This window comes from Passer montanus, unplaced genomic scaffold (genome assembly GCF_014805655.1).
Source record: "Passer montanus isolate IOZ18808 unplaced genomic scaffold, ASM1480565v1 scaffold106, whole genome shotgun sequence".
In the NCBI taxonomy this organism is placed as follows: Eukaryota; Metazoa; Chordata; class Aves; order Passeriformes; family Passeridae; genus Passer; species Passer montanus.
In genome coordinates this window covers 1214979-1241042 of record NW_024357170.1, presented here as the reverse complement: position 1 = coordinate 1241042, position 26064 = coordinate 1214979, and the positions used below count along the sequence as shown (strand labels likewise).

The 26064-nt window shown below is 41.6% G+C and overlaps 1 protein-coding gene across 2 annotated transcripts in view; it reads left to right on the top strand.

Moving 5' to 3' along the window:
- Positions 1-319: 319 nt before the first annotated feature.
- NTF3 (neurotrophin 3) overlaps positions 320-26064 on the top strand; it is a 51021-nt gene continuing 25276 nt past the window's right edge. Inside the window, exons 1-2 of one of the 2 annotated variants that reach the window (XM_039720949.1) lie at positions 320-422; positions 1829-2184. In XM_039720949.1, coding sequence (XP_039576883.1) covers positions 2167-2184 — 18 coding nt within the window. In that variant the 5' untranslated portion in view covers positions 320-422; positions 1829-2166. Of the gene's footprint in view, positions 423-1696; positions 2185-26064 lie in introns of those variants that run through there. The other variant, XM_039720940.1, reaches the window with a different exon arrangement.

Below are 26064 nucleotides of genomic sequence, written 5' to 3'. Positions count from 1 at the left end.
GGGGTGGGGGTTTTTTTAGTTTGGTTTTTTTTTAATTTTTTTTTTGGTCTTTTTTTTTTTTTTTTGGTTGGGTGGTTGGTTGGTTGGTTGGTTGGTTTTTTCCCTACTGCAAATGTGAAGTTCCCGGGCTAGGGCTGCTTTCAGAGACTTAACCCTTTGCCTACCTTCAGACGAAAGTTCACCAGCCACAGGAAAGTTTTCTATTCCTAGCACTGTTTGTCTACTTGAGGAGATTAAAAGCTGAGTCACATTTTAGGCATTTCTCAGATGTGACTGCAGTGCTTGGACTGGGTGGGGGACACACAGGATTTAATTCGAGTTCCCTCATCTTAGCTGAAAAAGCTCTAAATCAGATGGAAACAGCATTCAGGAACAGGGTGAGACAAAATCCATTGGAACTAGAGTTAGACAAGTTTGAGGAGGTTTGTTTTTTTGTTTGTTGGGGTTTTATTGTGGTGGTTTTTTTGTTTGGTTGATTGGTTGTGTTTTGTTTTGTTTTGTTTTTTTAATTGGCAGAGCAGCAAGGTTTAGTATAGAATTCTTAGGAGGCAGTGGTGGAAGATGACTTTTGTTCTCCATCTGGGTGAGAAAGGCAGAACTTGTGAGACAGATACAAATTGTGGAATCCCCTAAACAGAACCATTTAAATTGTAGAATCCCCTAAATGGGGCCATTTTATGCTTGAAAAAATTCAGAGGAAGGACAATTGCAACTAATGACGCCATCTGTATTTCAATCTATAGTGGTAAATTTTTCAATAAAACTGTGACAACTTTCCAGGTAGATTAAAATGTCTTAAAGGAGATTGTACGAAGTTTTGACAGCAGGAGAGGGCTAACTATCTTTAAACAGGGAAGGGAAAGAGAAAAACAATCCATAGTTAAACAGGAACAGAAAAAACTTATTGAGCTAGTAAAAGTATTCTTTAAGGAAACAATCTGGTAACCCTTATGATTTAAAGTGCCATCTCGTATCTTATATGACCACGTTCTTATGGTTATGACTTGCTCAATTAAGCTGAAATCAAACAGAAAAGAAGGATGACTTAAGCATGTAAATTTAGAGGGAGACTTAGAGGCATGCAGCTAAATTTATCAGCCATCTCTGTGAGCAATCTCTCTAAATAAAAAGTTTGGGAACCAGTCACTGCTGGTTGCTGATGAACTTTCCATGTTTTTGGCACTTGCCATCCTTAATGGATGAATCTGCGAGTCAAAACAGGAGGAACTGTACACAAATCCATTCTAAGGTCTGTTCTTAACAGTGAATGTTTCTCCCAGCACTTATTTTTGTGTCATGGAGGGTGACTTCCTTGACAGAAATACTGATCGAAGAAATAAATTTGTCAAAGATTTGCAAATAACTGGGAAAAAAAAATAAAAAGGGAAGTCAGAACAAGAGAGCAGGGGCTTATGGCATTGTAGCTCTGTGTCTCTATTTCACCTGCTTGACATGTCCTACAGTGACTTGTGAATACGGGTAGGAATAGCAGCACATGCTGGCATTGTGAGCAAAGTGTGTGCATGTGTGTGCATGTGGGAGACAGAGGGAGTGTGGGGGACAGAGGGGCGGGAAGGGGGGAGTGGATGGACCATTAGAGTGCAAACACAGAGACATTCCTGCAATAAAATACTCGTCTGCTGAGAATTGCAGTCTGGAAAGGATGGTGGTGATTTAACAAAAGAATTCTCTAAAACGTTCCCTGGTGCTAATACTGTTCTTAATAATATGACGAGGTTTTCCCAGGAAGAGGAATAAAACCATCAATTGTATTTGAAAAAAAAAAGAAAAGAAAAAAATATGCACAGGATTTTTTTTTTTTTTTTAGAGGACAGAGGGAGAAAAAGGACCTTTACAACGGTTTTGCTATTTTCAAAAAAATGCCTCATTCCCTGAATTTCCCCAGCCAGGCAAGGTTATAAATGGTAGGTAGGGAAAGCAGAGTGTGGCAATAAAGGGGTTAATCCACAGAGCACAGAGCCATCTGGCTGAGCTGGTTTGTTATAATCGAGCAGATTATGTTCACGGGACTCAGAGTTTAAGGCTCCTCTCCCATAGAGCAACTCTGCACAACCCAAGCAGACCAACTTTGAGACTTTGAATGAACGTATTTACATCCACCTTTCTCTTCATGTCGACTTTTCTGGAAACATTCATACGGATGCCATGGTTACTCCTACCACGGTAAGGGAAATTTGACGTTTTCTAATAGGGTTCTAAGAGGGTGGGAAGGGGAGGGGGGGAGAGGGGTCCTTTAAAGAAGTATAATGGGGAGGAGGTGGGGGTCTTGTAAACGGTAGATGTGTCCCAAATGTTGCCTTTCCCATTGTGCCTCCTCCTTCCCTCACCCCTACTTGCCCTATAGTTTGCTTCAGTCCTGAGGTTCCCCTCTCCTCCCGCTCCTCACACTGTTGTTCGGGTCCCTGGAAAGAAAGTGGTGGAGGAGAAATGTGAGGTGCTACAGGAAATCTGATATAAGAGGCAAAAGAAAAAGAGACTTTTGGTTTTGTCTTAAGAGGGAAACCAGCAAGCTCAGATATAACAAAAGGAGTTGAAAATCTTGACCGTGGATTGCAAGAACCAGCCTCAGCACACGTAGCATACTCGCCCTTCGGCAAAGTTAGAGCCCATGACAAGCAAAGCCAAAATTCCCAATTTCTAGACCTCGCCTGCCACAGGTAACCAGCTTTACTGGAGCTTTCATACTTTGTGTGTATGCCAGACACTGAAAACCCTGTTCATGACCCTTAAATTAATCCTCATTCTCCTCAAACCCAAACACTAAATTCTCTGGGAAGAGCTGGAGATCAAAAGATTCCCTGCACATCTGTGTCTAGGTGAAAAAGATACACTCACTCTCTGCTGGAATTGCAGGGAAACTATTCTTACATGGCAGCTCCCAGCGTTTGGTGAGTACCTTCCAGGAATGCAGTAGACAACTAATCAACAGAGATGCACACCTAGAGAGCAAAATAGAAAGCTGTTTCTCATCTAAACAGCTAAAATGCAGCTTAAAGTGTCAGTTACAGGCGAGTCCTATGGAGACACCAAAATGCTCTTAGGCAAGAGGGGAAAAAGTCCTTGAATGGTTTAGATAGTTTTCTGATCAGTTCTTAATCCTTCATTAAAATAAATGGGAAAGCTATACAAAAGCTATAACTATAAATATGCAGTATCTGGAGAGATGGATATTTTGGATTGAATAGGGCTGCTATGTGCACATTCTCGTGTTCCTATATTGCAAAACCAGTTATTTAGAGATGACTGTGTGTGTGTGTGTGTGTGTGTGTGTGTGTGTGCGTGCGTGTGAGGGGGGTTACTTCTCCCCCTCCCCCTTTCTTAAATAGACAGGGATGTATGTTATACGGTCCAGAGGATTGTTGTGAGCTACAATCTTTCAGAAAACACTCTTTGCTCTCAGGCTCATGTGATTTGTTGCATGAGGACTGCAAATGGTATGTAAAGTTTTGCCTTTGCATTTGTGCCTTCAGGAAAATATCCAGACAAGTAGGAGAGGCACTTTCAGGTGCAGAAATACCTGATATGTGCAAGCTTGCAAGTGGAGAAGTGACACAAGAAGCACCTATAAATGGTATCCCATTATCCAAGGAAAAGTAAAATCTAATAGTAATTAAAAAAAAATTAGAAAAAAAGAAAAAGAAAAAGAAAAAGAAAAGCCTTGCTAGACAAAAGCAGCAGAGAATGGAAGAGTTCAGCATGGTCCCAGCTGCTGGTAGTAAAAGACTGGTCTGAGATACACGTGTAAATACCAGGGATTCTGTGTGTGAGCATGGTGGGGGGACAATATCCAGGCATGATTGCAGGTGGTGGAGCCAAAACATGAGGAAAGTGGAGGTTCCAGCAGTGGTGTGCTTTGTGTAGAAGAGTGCTATATTTTGAGGTATGCAGAACAAGTAGGTTTAAGGGGTTTTGCTTGTATAGAAATGCTTTGTTCTGCTGTGGGTTGGAGTGTTTTTCTCTTCAGGGAACAAAAAATGAAATGGTGCATATAAAGGTATGTAAAAACTGGAGGGAAGGTGTTATAAAGCAGAAATAAAGTGCTACATGTTCATTGTTGTGCACTGGGGTAATAATGGCATGTGAGACATGCAAAGGTGGTCAGCTTGAAAGGGAAACTGCTGCACATCAACTGGAAAAAGAGGATCTTTGTGGGTGGCAGAAAGTTTAGGAGCTCACAAGAGGAAGTAACACGAGAGAGAGATGGGAAAAGGTATAGGCTGGAGGCTGGGTGAGGATATGAAAGGGACACACAAGGATGGTAGGGTCTGCAAGGGGGAGGTTGGGTATGGAGTGGGAGTGGAGAGAGAAAGGTGAAGGCACAAAGGATGTTTGGAGGAGGAGTTAAAATGTGAAGTATTAGCTATTTGGAGAAAGGTATGGAAAATAATCTGCTACATGATGCTTGTGGGGGTTGACACCTTTGATTCTGTCAAGAAATAGATATGGGAATGTATTTACAAGGAAGGTATCAGAGTATGAAAGGCAAGGCTTGCATGGTCATGGAAATGTGCTGAGAACAGGAACACAGAAGGAAAAGTGAGCTGGATGGAGATAGGGTGTGGTGAGGGGAAAAGGGTCCTGTAAGTATGTGAAGGGGTAACTAATTAGAGATATTTCAGAGCAGGCTGAAAGTCTGCTGGAGTGTGCTGCCTGCCTGCAAGGGAGAGACAGAACTGGGGGAAAAGCCATGGGGAAGTGGTGTGAGGAAATTCAAGAGAGTGGAAGTCAAAGGGGCAGGATGAACTGCAGCAAGGATATAAAGCCATGGCAGGTGTTGAGGAGCACAAGAATGAGGAAAAATTAAGGAATGTAGGAGGTATGAAAAAGGATGAAATGAAGAGCTATGTTTTCTGTAATGCCTAGGAGAGACGTGGTTTAGAGGAGACAGGCCGAGAGCAGACAGTGAAGGAAAATTTGGGGGTGTGTTTCTTAGTAAGCAAAGAGAGGGAGTGGTGCAAAGGTGCAGTGGTTTGCTCATCAGAACTGGGGTTGCCTCTTTGCTGGGGAGTAGGAGCAACACGGGGAAAGAACAGGCAATAAGTTATAGGGGAAGCAGTTGGGGGAAGGAACAGCAAGCAAGGAATAATGGGAAGACTGTGGGAGGAGGAGAACATACACAAACAAAAAGGAGCAATTTTCTGTTGCAACAGACGTAACAAATGTGTTTATATCTCTGTGGTAGGTACTGGCTGAGTGAACCAGCAAGAGGGAATAGAACAAATGTGCTGGTGGAGAAATGGCTAAAGATATAAAGGGGTCGGAGGAGAAGGAATGGGAGGAAAAAATACCTGGAGGGCTGTATAAGCCACATGGCTGTGCTGAGGTCAAAAGTAAAGTGTGAAGTGTGTGGGGAGGCGAGTGGAGTTGGGAGCTGTAGGGCATGAGGTGGAAGTGAATGGGAATGACAGTTCCTGTTACGAGGGGCGAGGAGCTCAGCGTGGGCTGACAGACAGTGGTGTGAGAGTGAGGAAGGGACCTGTCAGGCTGTGCCTGCTTGCATGGGCTGTGCAAGGGAAGGTGAAGGGAGGGAAAAGTTGTGTCTGATAAGAGAGATTTGTGCACACAGCATGCTTGAAGGAAATGAGGGAAGTACAGGTGAGGATTGCAGACCTGGGTGTGGGGTCTGGGAGAAGGAAAACCACTTATGGGGGAAGGAAGAGTGATGAGGAGTAAGAAAAAGTTTATGAAGGCTTAAGGCATCTCTCATTATATGCCTCTTGTTGTGAGGGATGTTAAGTGTGCAAAGGGCCCTAGGTGCATGCAGTTGCACCAGGAGAGCAGACTGGGAGTTCCGCGCAAGGGCACGGGTAAATCCACAGAGACCTTGGTGATAGGCACGTGGATACACGGAATGTGTGAGGGACAGGGGTGTGAGTTGCAGGTGATGAAGACCATCCAGGAAGAAGCTGAAACCCCTGTGGGGCGTGTAAGAGCCCTGGGTTGCTGTAAGGAGAAGGCCTATGTGGAAGTCCCAAAGAGCCACCCAGGAGGCTGTGCTGACATGCAGGGTGACTACCAGAGGCTGAGTGGAACATCACGTGTCCACTGCATTCGTGGCACAGCTCTCCATGTCGAAATCACTTACGTAAGGCCAGCACCAGGGGTGAGTTTCGTGAGTGCTAGGAAAGCAATGTTTGCATTGAGAAGGAGGGTAGGAAAGGATGACTAACCAGGAAAATGGTTTGGTGCGTGGGTAGCAATAGGACCTGATGTGCTCTAGATGTACTTGCCTTCTGCATGACTTGCACAGCAGACAGGCTCTCCTCTAGAGGTTTTTTGCAGAAGTGCTGAATAATCCTTAGAAAAACCCAGTACATTTAACTACAATATTTAAACCAGCTTCCTTCAGAAGCATACCAATGAACCTTTTTTTCAGATGTTAAAACCTCTGAATACTGCTGCTGGCAAAAAGGTCAGAGAGGTTTCTCTGGGACAAGTTAACAGGGCTCTTCGATGAACAACCATTGGGCTGGAGCACACAGAAGGACTACAGATGTCAGTCAAAGGAAAGAGGAAAGCACTGGCTTTCTCCATGGCTTGAAGCAGTGCTGGAGTAATGTGCAGTTGGTTGAGGGCTGAAAACATAGGATACGTCTTGGGTGTCAGAGAAAAGCACTAGGAACTTTTTTCCCTTCAAAACAATTGCATTTGACAACAGCTGTTCTTCAAATCTGGTGTAAAACACCTTCAAATTGTGTGGCTCATTTAGGACTTTGGGTTCTTCTACATGGAGTAGGAAAGTGCTTGTTTCCACCCATAGCTGGTATAGCTGGTGAGAAGATTGTGAATAATCCTGTGGAAGAAGTCTAATCACAGAGACCCTCTAAACTTAAAGGTTGAAGCCTCTGAGCCAAGACCTTAAATAACATCACTCCCATGGACCATGGTTCATAGATCCCTTTTCTGTTCATTGCAAGGACAAATTCCTGCTAAAAGCAAGCAGCCTGTGAAATAATAAGCAATTAGTGTTCATGCAGCCATAGCTTGTGTTGGGAACCCATCATCCTACACTGGTTTCCCACCACAAAGTCCAGCTCAAGCTCTCCAGCAGGATAATTTTTCCTGGCAGTTCTTGCAGCTGGTTGCAGTCTGCGGGAAGGTCCTTTCTTCTCTGCTGGGAGTGAACTTCCCACCATGGCAGGTTGTGAGTGGAGGGGATGGTGAAGCAGTTGTCTATGAGGGGAAGATGCAGTCTCAGACACTGGGATTCAGATGGGCTGATCATCACAGCCTGCTCAGCCCACTGCCACCAGTGCTCCGCTTACCTCTGACCACTCTGCTCCGTCCACTAGGAAAAGGAAAATCAAACAGTGGCATCAACCTGTCAGCTGGCTGAGAAAAGAGAAAGGGATCAATGGGTTGTTGCAGGAAAGGGAACAAAGCAAGAGTGAACGAGCTGTGCTCAGTGTGGAGAACGTGGGGCATTTATGCCTGCCTGAATCCTTTGCAGCCATGACAATGCCAGAGAAATCTGCTTGTAAGGGGCTGGAACATCTGGGTCTCCACACAGATGTTTGCCTGGCCATGTGTGTGTGTCTCCTGGTGGTGTCCAGGAGCAGCCAGTGGGAAGGGCTGATGGAGGTGGATGGCAGCTGTTGCTGTGTGGGAGACTCTTTGTGCATCTGTGAGTGGGGGATGCGAGGATCAGTTGCTTTCTGAGGGGACAGATGGGATGTGAGTGTGAAGAGAGAAGTGCTAAGGTGGATATGGAGTAGTCTCCAGGTTGTGAAATGAGTGCTAGGAGCAATATCCACAGCTATGCTCCTGATTGTATCACGAACCTTAAGTCCATAGGGGAAGGGGAGTCCTCTGCAGGAAGCCTCAAGGGAGATTACACTTCCTGAGGCACTAACCTCATTCCAGCACGCTGCTCAGTTCAGAGTCCCCTTCTCCCCTTCACACAGCAGAAGCAAGCCAGGGGAGGTGGCCCTTTCCTTCAGGGCAGCAAGCACTTGAAAGATCACAGCAGGACCATATACTCCTCCCTCTCTGATCTTTCCCTGCCTCCATCTCCTCTCCACCTCTTCACACACATGAGGAAGGGTCTTTCCCAGCTCAGCCTCTGGGTTTGTGTGGAATTCCCACCTGAGGGAACGTGTGACAGAGCTGCTGCATTGGGGAAGGCTGTGTGTCTGCACATGTGGAAACAGTTTGCTGGTTGTCATCTCAGGGCCAGAGAAGGAGCCTGGTGGTTGCTTTTCAAGGCACATGGGAAGGATGACAGGCTGTTCCATGTTTCCATCAGGCAGAGCGGGAGTTGCTGCTTGTGTAGCCGTGAAAATGCTCACATTCTGCAGAGCAAAGTCCACTTATCTGTTAAATAACTTATCTGTGTTATTTGTTAAAAAAAAACCTACACCAGAGGTGATGAAAACACTCTGGAAGGATTGCAACCCACAGGGTAAGATACGCAGCAACTCCTCCAACATTTCCAATGTGTATGTTGCCCATAATGGAACCACAGCAATAAACGTGCTTCTTCTCAGTTGCTCTTTCATATCTTCCAGCAATAAATTACTGTATTTTGAGTCTGATCCTGCTATAGATTTTGCATGTTTTGTCTTACAATAGCTGAGTTACCATGCAAGAACCTAGTTAATTCAAAAAGATATATTTCTAGGCATTGCCTTACAAAAAATTCAACCATGTTTGTCAAAAGTCTGAATTGATACAGTCAGAGGTAACTCGCAGGGAACTGTAAAGCTGCAGAAGAAAGAAGTATTATGTATTCTACATGAATTCAGGTTGTGAGTGTGAAATTTAAGCCCAACCACTTTTTTTGAAAAGCTCTGTGGTTAGACAAGTTTGAATACAGCATCCTCTCCAGTGAATTCTGCCTCACCCAGGAGATGGACACAGTTGCAAGACAAAATCAGCTTCTGTCCCCTCCAGAGATGGGATTTGGGCAGTATTTGGTTTCTGCTCCAAATGAAGATGAGATATTTTGGCCTTTAGGTGCCAAATATAGACCTCATAAATCTGATGGAGACTAAACCACAGAGTTGTTAAGAGGGAGACATAATTTAATGTGCTAAGGGGTCTTTCCTGGATTTGTACATTTAAAAGTTAAAAAATATTTACCTACTTCAGTGTTTTCAGCTCCTGTGAGAGGTAAAACCATTTTCTCCACTCATTTCTCAAACAATTTGCACAGTCAGATTTTACATGACTGGCTTTCCAAATGGATGTTGCAGATAACTCCATAACATTAAAAAATCTTTCTGAAAAGGTGTTTTTTTCTTTACTGTTTATCCATATTTGCCTGCTATCCCGCTTAGTACCCCTAACATCTTGACCAACTTTCCTTCTTTGTTGCTGTTTGCTAAAGATATCCCTCATATATTTGACTTAAGCTGTCCTTTGTTTAAGCTCATTCTTTTCTTACAGGGTTAATATGATTTTTTTTTTCCTCTAAGCATATCCTTCAATTTCTTAATTATGTTTTTTCAGTTTTCTGATTTCCCTCAATTTCATCCAAAACTTCATGGAACTATGGCATTCAGGAATAAAAGTGATGTTCCAAAACCAAGAGACCTCTTTCCTCTATTTGCCTGCCTTCTGCAATCACACTGACTTTTTGCACTCACTGTTTTTCTCTTTTGTGTTTCTCTTCTACTGCAAAATAACTTCCATCTAATAAATCCAGCACTAATTCCTTGCTTAAATCATGTCTAGCTAATTTTCAGTATTATGCCTTCCCAACTTTTTCCCTAACATTTAATTCATTTGCTCTGAATTGATTTTTCCTAGACATATTATATTAGGTCTTTCTCCTCTGAATCTGTTATTTTCTGCATTTTTCTAACAAATCTCTGTCCTTCTATTAGCAATTTTTTCTATATTTTCCATTCTTTCTATCCATTTGCAGCCTTCTTCCATTTCATGCTTCTTCAGCTTGACTCTTTAACACTTTCAGATTGAGATGATTTTTGAGGCCCCTTCCAACTCAAACCATTCTATGTTTCTCTGATTTTTACAGATTTTTACTCTCTTTATGAGAGAGATGAACACCATCTCATCATATAGGGACACCTTTAGGAAATATTGCCTCAATATGTCTTTTTTCTTAGATGTACTCTAGATGTAACTAGAACAAAGTATCAATTTATTTATGCAAAATATATTCATTAATGAATCTGGGCAGACACTTTTTTTTCTGCTCAGAGAAAATGTCTGTGTTAAAAATGCCTTTCTGTGTTCCCGTGCTGTTCAAACTGCCTTTTTAAGTCTGAAAACTTTAACTCAGGAAATATGTTTAATTTTCCTGTTGAAAGACAAACTATCACAAGCTCTGAGAAAAGAGAAACAATCTAAATACTACTGCAAGATGAGTTTCAGGAGGAGTTATTGTTGTTGTTGTTGTTGTTGTGGTTTTACTAAAAAAAAAAAAAAAGAAAAGAAAATAAACAAAAGCTTTGTGGACTTAAATGTTGCCCTGAGAAGCTAAAGCTGCTTTTCACATCTGCTAGGATAGCGAGTGGTCTCCCTTGCAAAAGTTTGAGTTTTGGGGAAGCAGAAATGGTTTAAAGTCCAGTGATTTTTTCCTGTCTTTCTTCTAGTAGGAAATCTTCCCGGTTTGTTGTTTTTTGTTTTGTTTTGTTTGGTTTTTTTTTGTTGTTCTTTTTTTTTTTTTTGTGAGGTTCTCATTTGCCTCATTCCTCTGAAATAAAAGCTGATTAATTTTCAGCATCATCTGTTTTTTGAACCAGCATTATCAAATCTTATTGATTTGGTTGTCCTTTGGTGTGTTCATTTGATTACTTCAATCTTTCTTTGCACCTCTGGTTCAGACTGACACCAGCAATTCCACTGATCCCAATGCATTTCTGATTAACATAGGATCAGGGCAAACACGGAAACCCACCTGACTGTAGGTCAAATTCTGCTCTCAGTTGCACCCAGGCAATCCTACTAATATTTGTGAGGCTGTAACTTTGAATTTGTGTCTTGGGGTTTATTTTTGAGGATTTTTTTTAAACAATGAACGTGCATCCAAATAATTTTAGTATGTTGAGCACAGAAATCAGATAAGGGGAGAGATATTTGATACGTGGTATTTTGATCGGAAAAATTGCAACAAATACCTTTTTTTGGTTTTTGTTGGAATTTACTAGTTATTAGAACAAACATTCCCCACTTGTTCTAATAAATCTCGACTAAGTCTCTGTGGACACCAAAGTTTAAAAACCTTTCAGGTTTCTCCCTTGCTCAAAAAAATCCTGTGTCCTTGTTGACTCATCCACCAGTCATCCACAGACCAGGGAACTGGTACTTGGAGCTACAAGGACAAAGCCAGTGAAGCACATTAACCTAGAGAAAACAAGGGCATGATGGTTCTGCCTCACAGGGGGCTCTTGGGCTCAGGAAGCAAAGAGAAATTCCTCAGCACTGGAGAATTAAACCCAACAAAATCCATCTCTAGTACAGTCTAATATCTCCTAATACGGTCTGTCTCTCTAAGATCCCAGCCAGCCAGATAGAATATTCCTCAAAGCTCTGTCATGTCTAATTTTAAATTCATCAAGTGACTGAGCTTCCATCACTCCACTTAAAATTTTCATACCATCCCCCATCCAGCTTGAGTGCCATTCATTACTACAGGATTGAGTGCTTTCCCATGGACAAGTTGTTAGCAACAACACAGTCCTGGGTGGCAGTAGGACAGCTGGCAAGAGACCATTTTAGACAAGTGGTTTGGCTTCAATTTTATTTTTTCTTTAGTTAAATTCTCGCGGTTACCTTTTTGTGATGCCATTCCTTGAGGAAAAAGTGAAAATAAAATGTGTCATTGCTGAAAGTGACAGAAATATTTCAAATAAATAGCCCGTTCTTGGAGAAGAGCTCTTTCTCAAAAGAAGGGTTGCACTGGTGAGGCGACACCTGAGTTCTGGGCCCGGTTTTGGGGCCCTCACTACAAGAAAGACATTGAGGGGCTGGAGGATGCCCAAAGAAGGGAACGGAGCTGGAGAATGGGCTGGAGCACCAGGAGGGTCTGAGGGAGCTGGGGGGGCTCAGCATGGAGAAAAGGAGGCTCAGGGGGGACCTTCTGGCTCTGCACAACTCCTGACAGGAGGGGACAGCTGGGGGGGATTGGGCTCTGCTGTCAGGGAACAAGGGATGGGTTGAGAGGAAGTGGCCTCAAGCTGTGCCAGGGGAGGGTCAGGTTGGACATCAGGAGGAATTTCTCCATGGAAAAGGTACTCAGGCATTGGAAGGGGCTGCCCAGAGAGGTGGTGAATCCCCATGCCTGCAGGTCTCCAAGGGACTACTGGACCTGCCACTCAGTGCTCTGGGCTGGGTTACAAGGTAGAGATCAGTCACAGGCTGGACTCGATGATCTGGGAGGTTTTGTCCAACCTCAGTAATTCTGTGGTTCTGTGAAAAGCTCAGTACCATCTCCTCAAGACGGTGGATGGATCTGTAGCCTGGCAGCAACCTGGACAGTGTTCCAGGAGGTAAATCCATACAAATTACCAGGTCTCCCCTTTCCCTCATCGAGAATCTCCAGATTCTCCAATCTATTAACAAAACCGCATCAGGATAACCAACCTTATTTCTGCTTGGATGGCAGTGCAAAGCTCTCCAGGGACACCCAAAGACACCCTGCAGGCTGCTGCTAAGACATCCTGATGGGTAAAGCAGCTCTGGTGGAGCAGCAGAGACAGCAGCTCCCCTGCAGGATGAGCACAGAGGACAGTCCAATGCTCTGCCAGGTCGATGCAAACACCCTGAGGCTCCTCTCAGGTATCCAGACTGCTTGGTGAGACACATGAACCAAGCTACAGACTTTTTTCAGCTGCTTTTAGGGCAACATGATCCTTTAGGATGACTGGAATCTGAAATGTTCCTGGTCCTCTACAGGAATCACAGAATGGTTTGGGTTGGAAGGCGCCTTAAAAATCATCCAGTTCCAACCCCCCCCTTAAATTTCCCTTTTCATTCTCCCTTGCCCTGTCACTACAGCCCCTGATGAAAAGTCACCCTCCAGCTTCCCTGTATCCCCTTCAGATACTGGAAGGTTCTGTGAGGTCTCCACACCCTTCTCCTCCCCAGAGTGAACAGCCCCAGCTTTCCCAGTCTGTCTCCATAGGTGAAGTTCTCCAGTCCTCTGATCAACTTTGTGGCTTCCTCTGGACTTTTTCCAACAGTTCCATGTCCTTCTTCTGTTGGGGACACCAGAACTGGATGCAATATTCCAGGAGGGGTCTTACCAGAGCAGAGTACACATGGGCACCACAACCTTCCTTCAGCCAGCGGCATAAATTCAATTATTTCCATTTTTATCCATAAACACTCTAAATATTTATGGCTATTTAGGGAGATTTGTTTATTCCAATTGCTTTCTGAATTTTCTCCTGATAAACTAATTTTTTTTGAGCAATACATGGAAACTTATAGATCACAAAGAAGCATCCAAAATTATTTTCTGGTTACCTGGCAGATTACCATTGATGGATTTCATTCTGGGTTTTTTCCATCTTTTCCCATCCATCTATTTTCCTCTTGCCGAATATTCTTGAACAGCCAGTTGCTAACTCTGTAGATAACTAACTTAACAGAGGCCTAATTCTGACCCCACTTACATGGAAGAAGCCTAATGCGTCCTCAGGGAATAAGTTTATCTTGAGGCAGTGAAAAATTTAGACCAGTGTCAAGTCCTGAGAACTCAACAGAGAAACTATTGCCAATAGCCAGAGAAATGAGAGTGGTAGTTTCTGCACAAAAATAATTTTTAAAAAAGTTTTCTTAATGTAGGAACAGTTCTCCAAAATTCTGCTCTGACCTGTCAAAAATTATCTAATCGCAGTCTGACACCGGTCTTGCTTGTTTGTTTGCTTCCTTGCTTGTTTTCTCCTCTCTTCTTGCAAAAAGGTGTTGGTGTGGTGACTCCAGCTCTCTCAATTTTTCCATCCATGAAATTCTCATCCAGATGAATTATGTCAGACCAAATCTGAAAAATGAAACCTGGCATCCTACCTTTGATCTGAGGCAAATAATCATAGGTGCCATCGGCAGCCTTCAGGAATGTGGTCCAGAGCAAAGGACTTGAAAACAACCTCAAAGATACTTCTAAAAGCCATAAAATGTTTTAGCAATTTTGGGTTTTCCTCCCTTTTCCTTACTGAAAAGGAACAGATGGGAACAGAAGTAAACTCTGCCATCTGGAAAGACTGAAGGATCAGTATGAAAAGAGCCAGGTGTCAAGTTTATTCATCACCAGCCCAGCTTTGTCAATTATCAACATCAAAGTCTTGTCTCAACAAGGGCTGAATTACACTAAGGATATATGATTTTGCAAAGCCATTTTTTCTGTATCTTTTTGTCACCTAATTGTTCAGCTATCTTGAAAGCTCCAGTTCTGGACAGAAAAAGGAAAGAGATTAATTTGAAGTTTTACTTCTTTTGCCACAGGAAATTATCTGCCTTGGTCTTTCCTACCTTCCAATGAACACTGCAGTCTGGACTCCACTTAAAGTTGATTAACTCTGTCAAAACCTTTTAAAATTTGTCTAAATTGAATTTATATGTAGGTAATTTAGACCTTGTTCTTATAACAGTGTGAAATGGAATGTAGCACCTTTGGATGGGAAATCAGAAGCACAAAAATCATTATAGTAATGTTCAGTCTCTGGATAGTGTCTGAATCACTGAGTTTTTTGCTTTAAATATTGGAAATTATGTGTGTAAATATAATTATATATATATGTGTGTGTGTTTGTGCATATAGATGTGCACTAACTGAACACAGAACAAGACTGGAGATGCCTTGCTCTTTATCTAAGTAGATTTTCTTTTTTTAATTATGTTTTATTTACATTTCATTTATGAGATTTCACAGCACCTTTGGTTTTAATCTTATTATTAAGTGTCTATTCCTGCTTTAAGCTTTCTGTTGAGGGACATTTGAGCAAATAATTTCCCATCTGCATACCAAGGAGACTGATAATACTGTTCCCAAAAAATATAAATAGGGAGCCTGGAGTGACAGGAGGAAATGGCTTCACACTGAAAAGAAAAAATTAGGTTAGATATCAGGAAGAAATTCTTCCCTGTGTGGGTGGTGAGGCCCTGGCACAGATTGCCCAGAGAAGCTGTGGCTGCCCCATCCCTGGCAGTGTCCAAGACCAGGTTGGATGGGGCTCTAGCAAGCTAGGCTAGTGGAAGGTGTCCCTGCCCATGGCAGGGGGATGGAATGAGATAATCTTCAAGGTCCCTTCCAACCCAAATAATTCTGTGGTTTTGTGACTGTCACGTATACGTACATACAGACATACATACATACATATACATATATACATATATATATATGTATTTATTTATTTGTATATTTATATCTATATATTTATATTTAGATATTTATATATATATAATTATCCAAGAGCTCCAATCAATATTTCTTTTCTGCAGACATGCACACACACTGAGTTTCTTGGTAAATACTTTCAGCCTTCTTTTACCATCTTTTGCAGAATTTTGCTTCTCTTTTGCAAAACAAATCTTTCCAAAAGCTGGAGAGGCATAAACTGATACTGCTTTTCCACACACAATGCAATCCTTGATGATTCTTTTACAAGTTGGCTCTGATTACCTTTTGTCAAATTTTGCCTGTAGTCTTCAATTATCTTCTGTGTCTGCATATTCCTACGGGTTTGTGGTTGGGTAACCTTGTCAGCTCTGATTGTCTTCTGTTTTTCCTCCAAAACATGCAATTTGTTTTGTTTCTGCTGTGCAACCTGGCAGTTTTTCCTTTTTATTTTCCTCTCTAAACATAAATCAGGAGTTTGTAGTATTCTTTTTTTTTCCTTCAGTTTGATGTCTCTGTACCCCAGCATCATCTGAGTAGATGAGGTCCACAAGCTCCTCTAAAATTTCCTGAAAAAGATTCAAATATGTTGTGTAAAAAAAGGTTTCTCACAATATTTTTTATCTTTATATGGTGCTGATACCTTTCAAAATTTCTTTACCACTGTCTTTCTCTTCTTCTCCTGATACCATGATAATGAAATAAATCTATGACGTCTGACCAAGTCCCCCAAAACAAAAAAGACACAATTATTGCTGCTTATGTAATTTTTCAATGCATTCCTTATTTTTGTGAGAAGGCAAATTCTTGTTTGAATCCCTTCTGTTTGACTTCAGGGAAGGTTGGGCTCTTCGAGGACCTTTGGCATCTCTATTTTCTCATTATCATCTTTCTTCTCTTCATGCTTTGCATATGATCTTCTTTTTCTCTTTTTTTCTCCTTCTACAATGCACTGTGCCTTGGTGAGGGTTAGACCAAAAAAAAAGGAATTAAGGGAAAAGGCATCCCTGCATTCCTCTTTCAAGACCAAAACTGAAACCATCCTTAATGGTTAAAATCAAGGTTGGATTTTTTTTTTTTCAAAGTTCTTTAGAGGCACAGAAAAATAATTGCTTTATCAGACTTCTGTACTGTGTCTCCATCTACTTAAGCAAATGATAATTTAACAGTTTTGTTTACTTACCTTCCTGTTTCATGAAATACTTTTAGTACCTCTGACCCTTGCTATGTTCCCTCCTAGAATGTTTGTACAGATTTAGTACAATGGTTGTGTCTTCACCTCAGATCGCTTCTTCGCAATCAAAACTGTGTCAACATTTCTTCAGCCTTGCTTCTTTTGCTCTTGACAATATCTAATTTCCTTGCAATAAAATATTTTCATCATGTAAAAAATAATTATTAAAAAACCCCGCAACAAGGAAGAAACCCCAAACTTTAATCTACAGGCTAGAATGTGAATTTAAAGCATGTTAAAAGGAAGGGACCTTAAAGATCATCTTGCCCCGATCCCCTGCCATGTGCAGGGACACCTTCCACTAGCCCAGGTTGCTCCAAGACCCGTCCAACCTGGCCTTGGGCACTGCCAGGGATGGGGCAGCCACAGCTTCTCTGGGCAACCTGTGCCAGGGCCTCACCACCCTCACAGGGAACAGTTTCTTCCTAATATCCCATCTAAACCTGCTCTCTGTCACTGTGAAGCCATTTCCCCTTGTCCTGTCACTCCAGACCCACGTGTCTCTCCATCTTTCCAGTAGGCTCCTGCAGAACATGGAAGGCCAGAATGAAGTCACTTCTCTTCTCCAGGCTGAACAACCCCCAGTTCTAAAGCAATAACTGCATGGCTAAAGAATATTTCTGCTCCAACAAATATTTTCATATCTATTTGTTATCATACCTAGTTTTTAACATTTATTTAGAAGCAACTAGGAGCCAGACCAGACTGTCTCTATGATGGGGAATTCTGGAAGAGCAGACACACCTTATTTCTTTTAATTTTTGTGTCTTCTGGTGGTTACTTGCCCTGAAATAATTTGAAGACACCTTTCCTTTCTAGTTCAGAAGGAAGGTCGATCTGTTGTCCAGTTTAATTTTATTTTTTGCATGTTGCAGTGAAGGAAGCGCTTGTTCACAGTGTAAACCTGTGATCTCCAGTGTTGACAGCCCAGTATGTACAGTTCTTCTACTCTGTGCGTCTGTAAACCCAGCAAACTCAAAGTTGTCACTGTGAAGCCTCACTATAGTGAGGCCCTCACTATAGTGAGGATAGTGGAAAAGAAATTCAATTAACTGAGTTGCTGATCAGTCCAGCTCTTTCAGAGGGATCAGCAGTCCCTCAGAGTTAAAATCATGCTATTGGAGAAGAGTGGGACCAAAGCTTCCAGGCTCTTTCACCCACAACAAGCTGGAACTTGCACTTGCATGAAGCTTTAAGTGAGTAAATTCCTTTCCTCAGCTGGTTGTAGAAGGGTGTGCATCTGAAAAATGCAGTCCTTCTCACTGGGCATGGCTATGTGGGGCTTTCTGCCCCTCCCCCCCCCCCCCCAAAAAAAAAAAAGTCCTGCCTTTTTATCAGGTGAGAATCTTCAAGTCATGCACAGAAGATACTAGGTGACTGACAGCTAGTGCTCACCACAGAAAAATCCCTTAAAATGATTCAAAAATAATTGGACCAGTTTTACCATGCGTGTTTGAATTGCCAGGTTGTACTAGGAACAGCTCACAAGAATACGTTTTCATTTTGAACCCCTGCTCTGCAAATATCTCAGGGTGGGAATTTGTCAGGCAGTGGTCTGCCCGTGTCACAATGAATTCACACCCAAACCAGTTTGCATGAATGCTCTAAGGAAAATTCCTTGAGCTGTAATTAGTAATGCATTGCTAGAACCCAGGTACTGCACATTTAAGTACTCCTCCTGTGGCTCTTATTAATAACACATTGCTAAACCCCAGCACAGCCCTCTGACATCCATTCAGTTGCTTATTCACTCATTCATTCCCTTTTTCTTCTGTTTTGGAGAGCAAGTAGATTTCTTGATATTTTTCCATTTATACACTCATCTCTTGGGGTATAAGCTGATTTCCTCAGATGAACAGAACATTTCTGGGGGATTTCAGTCAAAACAAACTTCATTTTTCATGGATCAGGTGCAAAGCTGTTTTGGCCTCTGTCTCCAAAGCACCACAATATAAATTTTGTGGACAAATTGATACAAACCACCTTTCTATTTACACATAAAAATTTCTTTTATGTTGACCTATGGAGTTTCAGATTATAGGTGATGCATCTACTTAAAAAAAAAATTAAGTACAGTTTGAGAGAATAGAAACATTTTGTCATTAACAGAAAAAAAATCATTTTGTCAGTGGTCAGTCCCCATTTTTGGTTTGCTTTCTATAATCATTCCTTCAATCTCATGAAGGAATGAGGAAATTTTAAGGAATTTCGGACTTTGATCTGAGGGTGGTTATTGTAAATTTGTAAAAATAAGTACGGAGACTTTTTGGGAATGGAGGGACTTGGAGAGGATGGGACAAACCCATTCCACCCATTTAGCAGTAGAGCCTGACATTTTGGAATATCCAGCCAAGCAAGGAATACGGTGATCAGGACCAAGCACCAAAGGAGGCATGTGGCAAAACTGCTCCCTGTTTCTAAGAGGGGACCCTGCAGACCCTTGAGGATCCAGGAATCTTTGCTGGCAGCAGCTGGTAGGAGCTCAAAGAAGAGGGAAAGGAGAATGAAGGGTTGAAAACAGGCTCCAAAGTGTCTTGCTGTGACTCTGACCAAGTGCTTACAACAAACTGTCCAGGAGTAAGTTCCAGCTCAAAAAAAGCAGTCACTTCATGGAGGTTATTTGGCATGTCTCCCTGAATAACAAACACACTGGGGTGGTGGCAGGGCTGTCATAATTCACTTAAAACTAGTTCTCAAAGCTGAATTTCACCTTTACAGAGACCCAGCTTCGAGTTCTTTTTCCTCTTAGGGCCTCTTTTTCCAAGCCTTAGTCCAGCCTACTCCCCAGTCTTGTAACAGAGTGAGCTTCAGACAGAAGGAAAAAGGGGAATTCACTGAATATTTTCATATTTTTGACATATTAATTCAGTTCCCCACACCTTAATGCTCTGTATTGATCCACTGATATCTGGGCCATGTGTGGTAGTGCCAGCAGTTTCCAAATTTGGGCAAATACCCATGAAACATGGCTTGTTGTGCATAGCTTGGCAGTTCAGTGTGGAGAGTCTGCCAAAAGGAGACAGGAGCCTTATCAGAAGGAGACAGGAAATTCTCAAGCAAATTTGGGAGTTGGCTTTTGAGTTAGGAGTGTTGACAGGCGCAGATCCCTCTGTCTGGCAATTTTCAATTCTTCTTCTCCTAACTACAGGGAAAATCCAAGTACCTCAAATTTTGACTGAGCAGGAGGTGTGTCCAAGGCCTGCTCCTCCAGAGCTGCTCTATTTCTGCGGTTCTGGTTCTGACCTCCATCCAAAAGTGCAAGGGTCGCATTTCCCTGCCCCAGAGATCTCAGAGCAGCTTCTGTTGCTTATGAAAGACTTCCACCCAAACATGGTAGAAGTTTCTAAGCATGTCTGACAAAACTATGGCATTGTCAAATGTAAATGCAACATTTAATCTGGGTTTAAAACCTTGCCCACGAAATGTGAGAAGTGCTTCTGCAAATCAGTAGGTTGATTCCCTGTCAGGTGTGTGTGGTGTTTTTTTCCTTTTTCTCAGCCATACATCACTTGGCTCTGCCAAATACCTACATAGCTGTAATCAGCTCTAGCCAGAAGGATAGTCATGTCTTTGTTTTAGTGTCTTGTAGGATTGCTTCAGCACCAGACAATACATTCAGACACTGGTAGGAGTAGGATAGGACACAAGGTGAATGACAAATTCTCTTGAAGTGGAAAACTTGCTTGATTTTCTGCTAAATTATTCTATCTCTATTGGCAGTTTGCTATTTCCACAGACTTGGCTCATAAATATTGGATGTCTGCCTAGCTGGGAAATTGCATTTCCATTTTCAACACCTGCTATGTGCTAGACTTCTATGAGAGTGCTTCGTTGACTCTCTGCAAAGAGGGAGAGCTTACAGTTAGTGTTTTTACCTGTGAGTGTTTTTAAAATGTGCTCAAATCTCACCCCAGTTTTATTTTTCCAAGACTATTACAATTTCCTATGAATTTTGAAGTATTGGTGAGATTCTTACCAGATTTTTTGCTGTTCTTATACAAACATATCTCATGCAGACATAGAAGATTCCGTGCTCTTCCCTTATAAACCCAGGCTCGGATATTCCTGGCTGGTGTCTCCCTCCACACACAGCTTTCACAGAGTGTTTGTTAAGGAGTGTTTAGGCAGAGGCAATGTTTGCATTTCATGGCACTGTATGTATAGAAGCCACAGAGAATTCAGCAGCTCCACTGAGGTGTTATGTAAACAGAGGATATTTATGATAATCGTAATTATACATGGTTGCATAGAATTATTCATGGAAGCTTGGAAACCATCATTGCATATTTTGTTAAACAGATCTCAATAACTATTTTAGTAAGACAGACAGGCTCAGGGCTATATGCATTCCCTGACAGGCAGGCAAACCTAGATTTCTGCCCATACACAGCACAGGTACAGAATCAGTGTCATATTCTGTGTTTTCTTACACAATGAGCCATAAATAAGCAAAGGAAGAAAAAATGTTTAGGAAAAACTTAAGCCAGTTTTTTTGGTGGTAGGTTTTGGGGATTTTTTAAGATCTGTTATCTTTTGCTGTCCAGTGAGTTTGCAAAGACAATGAATTCAGAAATAGGCATTAATGCAAAACTTGAAATAACATATCACAGTGTTTCTGTGCAAGTTTTGTCATCTATTGACTGTAAATTTACAAGTACATTTTTTCTACATGAAGCACACCTCCCTCTCCTCTTGCAGCAGCCCTGGGAATCTCCTAGAGTAAAAGATTCCGTCAAGAAAATTATAGAGAATCATAAATGAAAATAAAGAGGTCACCATTTTCTTATTCACAAACTCTTCCCTGTTTATAAATGTCTGTTTATCCTGTCCTCAGCAGCCTCCAGTGATGAAAATTGCATGTTTTCTAAGCAACCTGTTGCTGTTAGAAGGACACCTTCTGCCTGCCTGGTCCTTCAGCCAAGCAGTTCTTATCTTGTTGCACTGTAACGTTAAGAGGGACAAAAATCTGTTCTGGCCACTTGAGCTCATGGGGTTTGGGCTCATATCTTAATTTTCTCCTTCTGAAACTATCACTTAGAAAGCGAGGTAAAAGTGCGGGTCTCATTCTGTAGCAAGGCTATATTAGCAACAGGATTTTACTGGAATATTAAGACATGTTTGCTGAACAGGTCATTCATGGTTTCCTGAATCCTAGGATTTCTTACTTTCAGTTGTACCATTCAGCTTTGTCCTCGGGTTGAAGCACTTCAGGTCCCTCTCAATTTTTTTCATTTTTGGTAGTGCTGGAAGCATGCAAAGCCTCACCTGCTTCTTCTTACAACTGCATCATGTAGGCAAGGTTCCTCCTCCATCTGGTACTACCATGAGAAATGGAAAGACAGAGTTCAAATGACTGATGAGCAAAGTGGCAGGAGATTCCTGTGCTTAATGCATTGTTGTTATAGCCTTCAAGTATGGGTTTAGCTTACAGCTGGCAGAAGAATAAAGATGAAAATGCAATTTCCTGCCTCTCAGACTGAGTGAAATGCACCTGGGAGTGAACAGGACTAGGGAACACAATTGCCTGGAGTCCCTGAAATGGAGGCTGGGTGTCACATGAGTTTTGTTGCTTTTCATAGGAGAACATTTATCTACTGTGTTCTTTCCTCTGGGCTCTGCCAGAGGTTATCACTACCCTAGCATTTATGCTAGTTTCAAACATTTATGCATTAATCAGCAGAGATATGGCACTGAACCTTTCCTTGAAATGTCTGCATATTTACTGTCTTGCATGACATATGTATATATCATTACTGGATGTTGATAAGAACAAATGAGAAGGAAATATTTAACAGACCCAAACAAGCACTATACTTAGCATGTGATTTATAGGCTTAAAATGGAGTCCAAATGCTAGTGGTGGGAGCCTTGTAAGCTGCATGTGCAGTGTTGCACTCTGCATCAGCACTTAAAAATGAAAAATTAAACATTGGCTCCATTTACTTGGCCTACAATGAATATCTTCAATGCTTTATGAATTTCTGAGGTATGCTTATGTGCCAAACTAAAAGAAAACTAAAAAAAAAAACAAGAACAAAAAAAACCCACCCCAAAAACAAAACAAAAAAGAAAAAAAAACCAAAAAAACAAAAACCCAAAACCAAAAAACAAAAACAAAAACAAAACAAAACAAAAAAAAAACCCAAAAACAAACAAACAAACCAAACCAAACCAAAGACCTACAAAAAAACTCCTCTCTCCACTTGACAAGGCTTTTTGAGTCAGAGACCAGCATGTCCTTATGCCATCACAGTCTGGATAAGGCACAACAGAGCATTGCATAGTACATGAAAACAAATTAATTCACCAGGAAAGTCCTTTGCAGATCACTCCTGGAAGGCAAAGAAAGTGATCTCCATGTTCAGCCCTCTCCAAAATAATCACCAAAGCAGCATTTCAGAAAGTCAAGTGGTCTCAGAAGGAGGTGAAATCGATGGAAAAACTTTCCAGTGTCAGACTTTCATCTGTGACAGCTCAAACTGGGGATTTAACACATGATAGGACTGAAGGAGAGGAGTGGAGAGTTTTTATGCAAAAGGAAAGCACAAACAGAGAGAACCTGCCTTCAGAGAAAGCAAAAAGTACTATTTATTATCTGACTAGTTTGAAAGCAAAGACACTAGAACCCTATAGATCAATCCAGATTAAGTTAATGAAGAGATGCCCAAGTATTTTGGTGGATTTTGGCATTATACTGAACTTTTGATATTTCATGGACAGGCAGCTGGCATATGGGTCAGAGGGATCAGGTCCTGTCCATCTTATTCCAGAAATTAGGCAAACAGTTGATCACAGACCTAGGAGTTCATGTCAAAAAAATAGGTCATGTCAAAAAAAGAGGTAGGCTTTTGGGATGCTGACAATTTCCTTGCTCTCTCCCCTTTCCAAGGCCTGTGAACTGGAAGACGGGCTCAAAGCAAGGTAAAATGTTGAGGCAGATAGGAATCAAGAACAAACTATGTTGGCTAGTGCTTGGGGAGACAAGAAGCATCGCTGAGATGGAGTGTTTACAGAAAAAAATCCCACAGCTCATATTTGTATTATGCATTTATAAATTCCTGGAACTCAATTTTATAGGGTTTTTGATTAATGGCTCTGCTGCAGTTCAGCTCCAAGTCTATTGAACTTACTGTACTGGAACTGAGCAAGATGTGCACAAGCCAAATATGAGCACTACTACTGGACTGTGATTTAAAGGTGGTTCTTCGTTCAAAGGCATTGCTGGGGCAGCTCTGCTTATTGTAGACATCTGCTTACATGTAAACATCAAAGTCAAAGCAGGGCCTCTCAGCAGCCTTCTTAAAATCAGAGGATGTGTTTGTCTCAGATACCTCCACAGCAGAAGAGCTGAAGAACAATGAAAAGTGCTTGTGATTTCCCCAGAACCTTTACAGCAAAGCAGGTGCAAAGCTTGTTGATGCATGGATTATGCATTAATCAGCAGATTTACCTCTGATGATTAATGCAGAGCTTGTTGATGTATGGATGGATGGATTCTCCTAATTATATATTTATGTCACTTCCATCACAGTATCTTCCAGGAGCATGGCCAACTACTTCATTTCCTTGTGCTGGTCTTGCATGCCAAGTGTTCCCACAGTGTGGTATTTGACATTAGTGCTGTTTCTCCCACACTTCAAAGAAGACATCTGTGGTTATGGCTGGCAAATGCCAGCTTAATTGTTGATTATCATGGTAATGTAGTCAAAGCAGTCTCGTTCTTCTGAGGTGGGAGTCACTTCATTAAATACAGTCCTTATGGCTATTAGGGTTTGTGAGGCGAAGCGGGATGCCTCTAATTTATTGGTGTGCCAACTGGAGTCAAATGAAGGCAATGTGAAAAAACAACAACAACAAAAAACCCACCCAAAACTGGATAGGAAACCTGAAGATTTGCCAACATAGAGAGGAACTTTTACAGACCACACCATGGCCTGTTTTCTTCCCAGACAGTTCAGCTTTCAACTGCAAGGTGGCATCACTTCAGAAGGTGAAATATCCATTTGATCCCAGAGCTGGGATGTGGGAACAGGATCCTTGGCATATTTCACCCAGCCTCCTGCAATCACTTTTAGCAGGAAATTAAATGAAAGATTGATAATCATTGTTGATAATGCAAATCTTTACAAATAAGAGGGACCCTTTGAAAACATAGGATCCATGCAATTAAATCTGTTCCACCACTCTTCTTTCTGAGTGTAGCATAAGTTTGAAGGTCCATGTCTCTTCTTCCAAAGCCCACTCACCCCTATACACAGAGTAAACTCTGGAAAACTGAATTTTCAGGTAAAATTAATACTGGAAAATTGTTTCTAAGGAAGAGTTTCTGCTCTAGGGATTTGGCTTTGTGTTTATAGAAACAAGAAACAGTTGCAATGGTGCTGGCTTACTAAACAGTCCCAGACCAAAGAAAATATTAGGAGGTATAAAGTTGCTGAAATTAATTCAATTACTCTTATGCAGTGTAATGGACGTAATAAGAAGACAAGCTTAGTCTGTTTTTAATGAAAATGTCACTAGTTTTTATGACTGCTTGCACTTGGATCAATGTCCTTTATTGTTAAATATGAATATTATACATAGGTAATTAGAATTACCTATGTATAATATTCATATTTATCAATAAAGGCAGAATTACATCAGGTTTTTTTATTGGGTTCCTTCATTACTCATCCTCAATTAACTTCCTTTTTTCTTAGCTCTTCTTATTTTCTTCAAGCTTTGCAAAGCATAGTGGTTGTGATTTCCTACTCAGGGCATTATTTTGAAAGATCAACTGTGTGGAGCAACTCACGTGTTTCCTTTTAAAGAAAACTTTAATTCATGTCTGTTGAAGTCTGTTGAAGTCCTTGCTTCCAGATGGTTCAAATATAAAGTAGCATTTTTCTTGCCATGCCACACTGTGATGGTTCAGTCACAACCGGGAGCTGTCAAGCAAATGGGACCCTGATCTGTTATTTCAGAAGTCCCTGCTGCACGATTTAAGGGTGCCAGGTGGGTCAGCCACCAGTCAGACACTGCAGCAGACAGTCAAGCTCCAATAGGAGTGACAGACAGTAATAAAGTTGCCATTTTTATGGGAGAATTCTGGTTAAAAAAAAAATAAATTATCCAAGTACATTAACCCTGGAGGAAAAAAAGAGGTGATTTAAAGAGGAAAGGAAAAGATGTTGAAAGTGTGTTCCTATATCTATAGACTGTTAAGATTTTGGATTCACACATATTCCCAGACTTTCAAAGCAGGAATGACTTGACATTGCATATTTGAAAGTACCAGAAATTAGAGTTTAGCCCGAGGAAGCAGAAGACCATTCACATTGGACAGTTCAGGTTCACAAACTGGTGATCTGTGCCACCTTGGATGCCATATCTGGGAGTATCAGGGACCAAAAGGTGGAGGAGGTACATGTAATCTTACTCTCAGCGCCCAGAATTTAGGTATCCTTGACACAGCATTGATATGAATGATGTGAAGAGATGAGAGCTCTGGTTATTGGTCTCGCTG